Source organism: Mobula birostris, chromosome 5, assembly GCF_030028105.1.
Source record: "Mobula birostris isolate sMobBir1 chromosome 5, sMobBir1.hap1, whole genome shotgun sequence".
Taxonomy (NCBI): domain Eukaryota; kingdom Metazoa; phylum Chordata; class Chondrichthyes; order Myliobatiformes; family Myliobatidae; genus Mobula; species Mobula birostris.
The window spans coordinates 198,256,034-198,267,234 of record NC_092374.1 but is presented as its reverse complement, the minus strand read 5'-3'; the positions used below and the strand labels follow the sequence as shown (position 1 = coordinate 198,267,234).

General features: G+C 45.1%; 1 protein-coding gene across 1 annotated transcript in view; it reads left to right on the top strand.

Moving 5' to 3' along the window:
- The first annotated feature begins 431 nt into the window (after positions 1-431).
- Positions 432-11,201, top strand: part of LOC140198461 (uncharacterized) — a 109,924-nt gene continuing 99,154 nt past the window's right edge. The window contains exons 1-2 of the mRNA XM_072259546.1: positions 432-469; positions 1,056-1,219. Of these exons, the coding sequence (XP_072115647.1) occupies positions 432-469; positions 1,056-1,219 (202 nt within the window). The remainder of the gene's footprint in view (positions 470-1,055; positions 1,220-11,201) is intronic.

Below are 11,201 nucleotides of genomic sequence, written 5' to 3'. Positions count from 1 at the left end.
TTGCCCTCACCCTGATGGCCAGCTTCGTATGTGGGTGCATCAGGTTGTGTGTAGAACCCAGGTATGTGGGCACCAAGTACTACTATGTGCCCAGGTTCTACCTGTCACCCTGGCTACGAAGGATGGGTCTGGCCCCACTCCCGCGCAACACCCCAGTCAGCTGGTCATTGCCGGCATACCTGTCCTACATAGCAAAGTTATTCCAGGAGAACGCCTTTGACCACAGGGCCATCGGCAGTGGTCGGCACGTAAAGTCCTGCAGGCACTGCAGGAGAAGGACATGATGGACACGGTGGGGTGGTTCCCTGAGCAGACCGTCCAGTTCATCTGGCAAAATGCCTCATCACCAGATCTCACCAACAGGCACCAAGACCTCGCCTGGCTGGCGGTGAGAGGGACCCTCCCAGTCAGAGCCCTCCTGTATGCCCGGAATGTCGTCTCTGCACCCCACTGCCACGAGAGGACTGCAGTGAGGAGGAGTCTGTGACCCACCTCTTTGCACACTGCCAGTTCGCAAAGAGGGTGTGGAGGAGGATGGACGGGCTAGTGTCACGTTTTATCCCCAGCAGCTGCGTAACAGAGGACTCTCTGATCTACGGGCTGTTCCCGGGGACGCTCACGGAGACCAACAGCCGGTGCTGCTGGCAGATCATCAACTCGGTGAAAGACGCTCTTTGGTCGGCCTGAAACTTGATGATCTACCAGCACATGGAGATGTCCGTGGGAGAATGCTGCCGACTGGCACATTCTCGGCTGCAGGAGTACGTGCTGAGGGACGCACTGAAACTCGGTGCAGCCACCGCAAGGGCCCGGTGGGGAAGGACCACAGTATAGGTTTCTCCAACCGCGGGAGTGGGAGGGGTCGGTGGGGCGGGGAGTAAACCCCTCAACAATGATATGGTAAGCTGAACTACTGGGTGGCTAAAAATATGGATATGTACAGACTATAATCGAAACGTATGTAAAGGATGGAAAGTTATTGAATGGTTTATTGTATATATTTATTTTTGAATAAAGTATATTTTGAAATTTTAAAAAAAACACATTTGCACCAGGTGCACTAAGCTGCAGTTCCTGAGGGAACACATTGAGGAGTTGGAGCTGCAGCTCGATGACCTTCGACACATACAGAAGAATGAGGATGTGATAGACAGGAGCTACAGGGTGCTAGTCACCCCTAGTTTGCAGGAGACAGGTAACCGAGTGACTGTCAGGAGAAGTACGGGAAATGCACAGCCAGCACAGAGTACACCTGTCAATAATAAGTATACAACATTAGATACTACTGAGGGGGATGGCCTTCTGGTGGTGGTGGGGGGCGGGGGAAGCCACATTGTCCAGGTCTCCAGCACTGAGTCTAATGCTGTGGCATAGAAGAGCAGGGAGGTGAAGAGGACTGCAGAGTTCACAGGCGATTCCATAGTCAGAGGAACAGAGACAAGATTCTATGGGTGCAAGGAGAGAAACCCAAATGGTATGCCGACCCCTGGTGTAGGGATCAGGAATGTCTCGGATCAGATCCATGGCATTTTCAAGGGTGACGGTGGGCAGGCAGAAGACTTGGTGCATATTGGCACCAATCACATAGGTAGACAAGGTGAGGAGATAGGGGGCTAGGTAGAAAGCTGAAAAACAGGACCTCCTGGATTGCTGCCTGTGTCATTGACAATGAGGTTAACAATAGGATGATTTGGCATATGACTGCATGGCTGAAGAACTGGTGCAGGAGGCAGGGGTTCAGATTTATGGATCATCAGGATCTCTTCTGGGCAAAATACAACCTGTGCGAATGGGATGGTTACACCTGAACCTGAGGGTGTCAAATATCCTTGTGGGCAGGTTTGGTAGGGTTGTTTGGGAAGGTTTAAACTAATTTGACAGGGGTTGGGAAACAGAATGATAGTGCTGAGGATGAGGTAGTTGGTTTACAAATGGAGGCAGTGTGCAGTGAGACTCCGAGCAAGAAGAGGATGATGATAGGGGAAAATTGCAGTCAACAGGATGAAATGCAATGTAAAAGATGGAAAAAATCAAAATGGGTGAATACAGGACTGACGGTGTTATATTTCAATGCATGCAGTATACTGAATAAGGTCGATGAACTTGCAGCACAGTTATAAATTGGCAGGTATGATGCAGTAGGCATCACTGAATCATGGCTGAAAGAAGATTATTGTAAGGAGCTTAACATCCAAGAATACACCTTGTATAAAAAGGACAGGCAGGAATGCAGAGGGAATGGTGTGGTTCTCTTGATAAAAAATGAAATCAAATCATTAGAAAGAGGTGACATAGGGTCGGAAGGTGTTGAATCGTTGTGGCTAGAGCTAAGGAACTGCAAGGGTAGAAACTCCTTGATGGGAGTTATATACATACCCCCAAACAGTAATAAGAAGATAATCTACAAATTACAACTGGAGATTGAAAATGCATGCCAAAAGGGCAATGAGGGATTCCAATATGTGAGTACATTGGGAAAATCAGGTTGGTGCTGGATTCCAAGAGAGATTTCTGGAATGCTTAGAGATGGCTTTTTAGAACAGCTCCTGGTTGAGCCCTCTAGAAGATCAGCTATTCTGGATTGGGTGTTGTGCAATGAACCAAATTGATTAGAGACCTCAAGATGAGAGAACCCTTTGGGGCAAGTGATCATATTATGATTGAATTCACCCTGAAATTTGAGAAGAAGAAGTTAAAGTCGGATGTATCAGTACTACAGTGGAGTAAAGGGAATTAGAGGCATGAGAGAGGAGTTGGCCAAAGTTGATTGGAAAGGAACACTGGCAGGGATAACGACAGAACAGCAATGGCTGGAATTTCTGAAAGCAATTCAGAAGGCACAGGATGTATACATCCCAAGGAGGAAGAAGAATCCTAAAGGCAAAATAGCACAACCATGGTTAACAAACTAAGTCAAAGGCAACATAAAAGCCAAAGAGAGGGCATATAATAGAGCAAAAATTAGTGGGAAGTTAGAGGATTGGGACGTTTTTAAAGACCAACAGAAAGCAACTAAAACACCATTAAGCAGGAAAAGGTGGAATAATATTAAAGAGGAAACCAGAAGTTTCTTCAGATACATAAAGTGTAAAAGAGAGGTGAGAGTGGATATCAGACCATTAGAAAACAATGATGGAGAGGTAGTAATGGGGGACAAGGAAATGGTGAATGAACTGAATAAGTATTTTGCACCACTCTTCACTGTGGAAGACACTCGCAGTAGGGTGGAAGTTCCATAGTGTCAGGGCTCAGAAGTGTGTGAAGTTGCTATTACTAGGGAGCAGGTTCTTGGGAAACTAAAACGTCTGACGATGGGTAAGTCATCTGAACCAGATGGGATATACACCCCAGGGTTCTGAAAGATGTGTCTGAAGAGATTGTGGAGGCATTAGTAATGATCTTCCAAGAATCACTAGGTTCTGGAATGGTTCGAGAAGACTAGCAAATTGCAAATGTCACTCTACTCTTCAAGAAGGGAAGGAGGCAGAAGAAAGGAAATTATAGGTCAGTTATTCTGACCTCAGTGGTTAGGAAGGCATTGGAGTTGATTGTTGAGGATGTGGTTTCAGGGTACTTGGAGGCAAATGATAAAATAGACTGTGGTCAGCATGGTTTCTTCAAGGGAAAATCTTACCTGACAAATCAATTGGAATCCTTTGAAGAAATTGCAAGCAGAATTGGTTGACGTTGTGTTACTTGGATTTTCAGATCTTTGACAAGGTGCCACACATGAGGCTGCTTAACAAGTTAAGAACCCATGGTATTACAGGAAAGAATCTAGCAGGGGCTGATTGGCAAGAAGGGAAGAGCGGAAATAAAGGGAGCCTTTTCTGTTTGGCTGCCAGTGACTAGGGGTCTGTGTTGGGACTGTTTTCTAACATTATATGTCCCTGACTTGGATGATGGGATTGATGGCTTTGTTGCAAAGCTTGTGGATGATATGAAGATAGGTGGATGGGCAGGTAGTTCTGAGGAAGTAGAGAGACTACAGAAGGACTAATACAGATGAGGAGAATGGGCAAAGAAGTGGCACTTTGTATATAGTGTCAGGAAGTGTATGGTCATGCACTTTGGTAGAGGAAATAAAACGGTAGACTGTTTTCTAAGAGGGGAGAAAATTTAAAAATCTGAGGTGCAAAGGGAGTCCTTGTGCAGGATTCCCTGAGGTTAATTTACAGGTTGAATCTGTGGTGAGGAAGGCTAATTGAAACCTATCAAATGTTGAAAGGCCTTGATGTAGTGGATGTGGAAAGGATGTTTTCTAAGGTGGGAAGACCAGAGGACACACCCTCAGACTAGGAGGGCATCCTTTTAGAAAAGGACAAATTTCTTTAGCCAGAGAGTGGCGAATCTGTGGAATTCATTGCCACAGACAGCTGTGGAGGCCAGGTCTTTACATATATTTAATAGAACATAGAATAGTACAGCACAGTACAGGCCCTTCGACCCACAATGTTGTGCCGACCCTCAAACCCTGCCTCCCATATAACCACCCACCTTAAATTCCTCCATATACCTGTCCAGTAGTCTCTTAAATTTCACCAGTGTATCTGCCTCCACCACTGACTCAGGCAGTGCATTCCACGCACCAACTGCTCTCTGAGTAAAAAAACCTTCCTGTGATACCCCCTTGAGCTTCCCACCCCTTACCTTAAAGCCATGTCCTCTTGTATTGAGCAGTGGTGCCCTGGGGAAGAGGCACTGGCTATCCACTCTATCTATTCCTCTTATTATCTTGTACACCTCTATCATGTCTCCTCTCATCCTCCTTCTCTCCAAAGAGTAAAGCCCTAGCTCCCTTAATCTCTGATCATAATGCATACTCTCTAAACCAGGCAGCATCCTGGTAAATCTCCTCTGTACCCTTTCCAATGCTTCCACATCCTTCCTATAGTGAGGTGACCAGAACTGGACACAGTACTCCAAGTGTGGCCTAACCAGAGTTTTATAGAGCTGCATCATTACCTCATGACTCTTAAACTCTATCCCACAACTAATGAAAGCTAACACCCCATAAGCTTTCTTAACTACCCTGTCTACCTCTGAGGCAACTTTCAGGGATCTGTGGACATGTACCCCCAGATCCCTCTGCTCCTCCACACTACCAAGTATCCTGCCATTTACTTTGTACTCTACCTTGGAGTTTGTCCTTCCGAAGTGTACCACCTCACACTTCTTAGGGTTGAACTCCATCTGCCACTTCTCAGCCCACTTCTGCATCCTATCAATGTCTCTCTGCAATCTTCCACAATCCCCTACACTATCCAAAACACCACCAACCTTTGTGTCATCTGCAAACTTGCCAACCCACCCTTCTATCCCCACATCCAGGTCGTTAATAAAAATCACGAAAAGTAGAGGTCCCAGAAAAGATCCTTGTGGGACACCACTAGTCACAACTCTCCAGTCTGAATGTACTCCCTCCACCACCACCCTCTGCCTCCTGCAGACAAGCCAGTTCTGAATACACCTGGCCAAACTTCCCTGGATCCCATGCCTTCTGACTTTCTGAATAAGCCTACCATGTGGAACCTTGTCAAATGCCTTACTAAAATCCATATAGATCACATCCACTGCACTACCCTCAGCTATATGCCTGGTCACCTCCTCAAAGAACTCTATCAGGCTTGTTAGACAAGATCTGCCCTTCATAAAGCTATGTTGACTGTCCCTGATCAGACCATAAGGCAGAGGGTGATTGATTTCTGATTAATCATGGCATGAAGGGATATGGGGAGAAGGCAGGAGACTGGTGCTGAGGAAAATAATGGATCAGCCGTGATGACATGGCACAGCATACTCGATGGGCCCAAATGGCCTAATTCTGCTCCTGTAACTTATATTATTATTATGATGGGCATTCTATGTTGCCACTGGAATGTGTGATGCACTGGCAGGCTGATTTCAGTACATCTTTAGGTTGTGCTTGTTGTTATCACAAACAGTGCAGTTCACCCTCTGTTTCAATGTACATGTGATAAATAAATGAATCAGAATCTGAGTGTCATCCTTTGGCTCAGCACTCTTCCCCTGCATTTCGCATTGGGGAAATGAACTCTAATGCATGCTTGATTAGGTATTACGTAAACGAGCAAATGTTCATACTAATTACGTCAATTTGCAACACGTTTCTTTTCAGCACTTAATACATCAATTAATACTCTGATAATCCTGCAAACTAGTGTCAGGCTGCAAGTTCTGAATCAGAACAAATAAATATGTTATTTACCAGGATGAATATCGTCAAATATTTCCCTCCACACTGGTAAAGGTAATGGACCAATTAATTTTTCTAACGTCAGAGCCCCTTCCGTGATTCCAAGTGTCCCGTCATCACCAACCCTGCAAATATTAAATCAGTTTAGAAACATAGAAATGTAGAAAACTTACAGCACAATACAGGCCCTTCGGTCCACAATGCTGTGCCAAACATGTACTTACTTTAGAAATTATCGAGGGTATAGAAAAATAGAAAACCTACAGCACAAAGTTTAATGGAACTCGAACAATTTCCTGGTTAGGGTCACAACGTTCATAAGAGGTTCAGCGAAGAGCGTATCCTACCTTCTCTTCCGACAGGATTCCTCCTGAAATAGACAAAACAAAAATCACACTGGAGATACTGACCACATTTATTAAGTTGTCTGTTTGCTTAAGTAATTAATTAATTAGCGATACAGTGCAGAACAGGGCCTTCTTGTCCAACGAACTGCACTGCCCAATACCCCAGCTATTTAACGTTAGCCTAATCACAGGACAATTTACAATGACAAATTAACCTATTAACCAGTATGTCTTCGCACTGTAGGAGGAAACAGGAGCACCCAGAGGAAACTCAAGTGGTCATGGGAGAATATACAAACCCATTACAGGCATCGCCAGAGTTGAACTGCAAACTCCAACGCCCTGATCTGTAATAGCATCACGCTAACCGCTACACTCGCTACCATAGATGTAAGGTTATATTAATTTATGAACACTTTCTTGAGTTGATGTTCAAAGCTGGGGACTTTCACATGCAAATCAAGACAAGGTTATAAATTTTCTCATCCCTTTTTGCTGAGGAGAAGGATATTTTACAATATGCTCTCACTAAAACAAGCAGAGATTGAATGTTTTCACAGGTTGAAAATTCATTCAGTCCCCTGAGAATATCACAGACAGCTGTTAGAGTCAAGAGAGGAAATTGCCTGTGGGCTGAAAAGATTTTTAAAAACGCAGAGATGATAGGTAAGATGTCAGATGACTGGAGGAGAGTAATCATGGGAATTTTATTCAGTCATGCTATATAGAGTCATACAGGTGCTAGATGCCAACAGATCCATGCAAACCAGGATTCCCAGCTAAACCAGCCCTATTTACTCACATTTGGCCTATGTCCCTCTAAACATTTCCCACCTTGAACCTTTCCGGTACCTTTTAAATATTAAAATATTGTGTCAAGTACTTCCTCTGACCAACTCATTCCATATACTGTCCACCCTCTTGTTGAGAAAGTTGCCTCTCAGGTTCCTAATAAGTTTCTCCCCCTCTCAATCTAAACCCCCCTAGTTCTGAATTCCCAACTATATACACCTGCTCTAACTGTCCATCAGGAATATACACACATGGAATGAATCAGGTAATTAGAGACCAGAATTGAACAACCTGATGATAGATGGTAGAAAAGCTACTGGAAAACAAAAGTTGGATTGCTGTAAAATCTTTTTCCTTTATGGTGGAGAACAGTTATCCACATTGAGGTATTGTGATTAGTTTTGGGTTCTCATGGATGTACAGGCATCGGAAAATGGTCCAGAGGAGGTTCATGAGAATGATCCCAGGAATGGAAGTATTAATAGATGAGGATTATTTGATGTCTCTGGCCCTGTACTCTCTGGAATTTAGAAGAATGAGGGGGGAGATCTCATTGAGTCCTATCAAACAATTAAAAACCTGGATAGGGTAGACATGGAAAGGGTGTTACCTATATTGTAGGAGTCAAGGACCAAATGAAACAGCCTTAGAATAGAGGGATGTCCTATTAGAACAGAGAAGATGGGGAATTTCTTTCACCATTATCTATAGAATTTATTGCCACAGATGGCTGGGAAAGTCAAGTCATTGGGTATATTTAAAGTGGAGTTTGATAGGTTCTTGATTAGTAAGGAAGTCAAAGGTTATAGGGAGAAGGCAGGAGAATGGGTTTGAGATGGATAATAGATCAACCATGATAGAATGGCAGAGCAGACTCAATTGGCTAAATGGCCTAATTCTGCCTTCTAAAATCTGCAGACAAATCACTGCCAACCCCACTTTGTCAACACCGTCTGTGTCTGAAACCAGAAAAAGAAATGTGATTGTGTACGATCATGAAATATACTTAACATGCCAATGAGGTAGAGGGTGACAATCTTTTGAGCACAGTTTAAATTCCTTTGTGCGCTAGTAGCAAAAGATGTGTGCGTATGCACACACGCGTGCATACACCTTCGAGGGAACGTTGCCTATGTCTTATGGTCTAATTTGTTTTGACCTTCTGGTGACTTGAAATCCTCAGCAAAGTCAATGAGATATAATTTCCTGTGAAGTAGCCAAGACAGACGTACAGATCAAGGGCAACAAATCTGGCATTGCATTGAAGTAGGAAATACTGTCTTTGTGTGCAATTGCAGTGAATGGAACTGAAGTATACTACACGTGCTCACCTTCAGAAAAACCATATCATCTTTCTGCTCCATCTGCTTCTGCAGCACTGAGATTGCCTCCTCAATGGAAGTTAATCTCTTCTGAATCTCAGAAAGATGTCTCTCCATTTGGTCTACAGCACTTTCCTCCTGTTTCTTGAGATCTCTGATTAAGCGCTGCTCTTTCTCGGTGAGCTTCTGATGCATTTTAGTGAACTCGGATGAGATATACAACTCCAAGCTACGCGACTGGTCCTGTCAAGAGAAACACTTACAGAGTACAATAACTAAAGCAGAACAAGAGAGATCACAGAACATGAGAGAGATTCTGCAGGTGCTGGAAAACCAGAGCAATGCACACACAATGAGTTTTCAGATGGAGACGCAACGTAAAGATTTTTACTCCTCGTGTATGTGAAGGTTGTAAGAAATAAAGTCAATTCATTCAATTCAAATGCAGCAGGTCAGGCAGTATCTATGGAGAGGAATGAGCAGTCGACATTTTGGATTGAAATCCTTCACCAGGACTGAAAAGGAAGGGGGAAGAAGTCAGAGTATGAAAGTGGAGGGATGAGAAGGAATATAATCTGCCAGGAGATATGTGAAACCAGGAGGAGTGAATAGGGTGGACGGGGCAACTGTGCAGGAAGATGCTGGGAGGTGATAGGTGGAAGAAGTGAAGGGCTGAAGAAGGAGGAATTTGATAGGAGAGGAGTGTGGCCCATGAGAAAAGAAAGGAAGAGGGGTACCGGAGGGAGGCGATGGGCAAGTGAGGAGATGGGAAGGGGTCAGAGGGGAGCTAGAATGGGGAATAGCAAAAGAGGTGTGCCGGGAGTGGTGATTACCGGAAGTTGGAGAGCAGAAATTCACAAAAGGGAGGGAGGCTTTACCCGAATCTCAGAAATCTGCTGTTCCTGTTGCTGCTCCTTTCGGAGAATTACCGATTTCCTCGCGGTGAGTGACGTGAGGGACGATTTCACCTGGTCCTGCAGCCGATCATAGAACAAAAATATTAAAGAACTAACATGTATCAAGTTAATCAAGTCATCAAATTCGCTTCATTTTTACCTTGTAGAATTCAACAGCTTCTTTAATCGGCATAAAGTTATGAAACTTGTGCTCCCGCGCGTCTCTACAGATCAGGCAGAGCAGTTTCTTGTCCGTCTCACAAAACAGCTTCAGCTCTTCCTCATGTTCCTCGCAGTGAAGTTTACTTTCCTGCGCTGACGGATTTAAATTCAGTTCTCGAGCTTTATCAGCCAGTCTCGACAAGGCCCGGTTCGCTTTAAAGACGATTTCCTGGAATTGCTGTCGGCATTCCGGGCAGGCGATCTTCGCATCCTTTTCCCAACACCGTTTGATACAGTCGCGGCAAAAATTGTGTCCGCACTCCAGTGATACCGGATCAGTGAAGATATCAAGGCAGACGGGACAAATCGCCTCGTCTGTCCAACTCCCGACCTGGTGTTTCGAAGCCATTCAGTCACTTCCTAGTCTAAAATCCTTCCGCGTTCGGGGAGCGGCTGAACTCCTGCAGTTCTGCGACTGATCACTGAGCGCGCTGAAGTTTCCGGGGAAGGAACGTCGCAGATTGGAGGAGAGGAGATTAACCAAACCTGAATATAAACTGAGTAAACACTGAGTCCTGTGAGACGAAATTAAACAAGCCGGAGCCACGTTATCTACAGTATAGAATCAACAACAGGGTATTGTTGATGAGAAAGGGGGTGAGGGGAGCTGGTCAGTAACGAGGAGAGAATGGAGAGGTCTAGTTTGTTCTTCTTGGAAGGGGAGGGCTGAAACTTGACCGAGTCGCACAGAAGCTTCAGGGTACAGATAAGCAAGACCCCACGAAGAATTCCCGCATATGACAGACAGATACAGCTGAGAGTGTGTACATTTAGCACAAGAGGCAGAATTAAAGAGGATATGGGAGGAGGGGTGCTTTTTCGCCAGGAGAGCGGTGCGCACCTGGAATGCTCTGTCTGTCATAGCAGTAGACACTGAGTGAATGATAACATTTAAGAAGTGGGTAGATGCGCATTTGGAGGTTGGTGACCGAGTACTCGGGATGGGATTAATACTGGTCGGCGTGGACGAGTTGAGCGGAGTGGTCTCTGACTCCATGCCTTCATTCGAACACAAAGGGAGGGTGCAGGAATGTTATTTCCCTTTGTCAAGGGATTTGAAGCCATGCATCACAATGTCAAGGCAAGAGGTCAGCTATTAAGCAGTGGGATACAAAGACGTATCTCCACCGGCAGCCGGAGAATATCTGGAATTCTCACTTTACGAAGCCAGCGGAGGCTCGGGCACCGAGAATCCTCAAGGCAGAGACGGCGGCAATACACCAAGCGCTGGTGGAACTCAGCAGGTCAGGCAGCCTCTGTGGAGGGCAATGGACAGCTGGCGTTTAGGATCGAAACCCTTCATCTGCAGTGGAAAGAAAAAGGGGAGACAGCTAATATGAAGAGCAGACCGGTGATGGGCGCATCCTGCGAGTGAGCAGAGCGCCTTGTGTATTGCTCCACATTC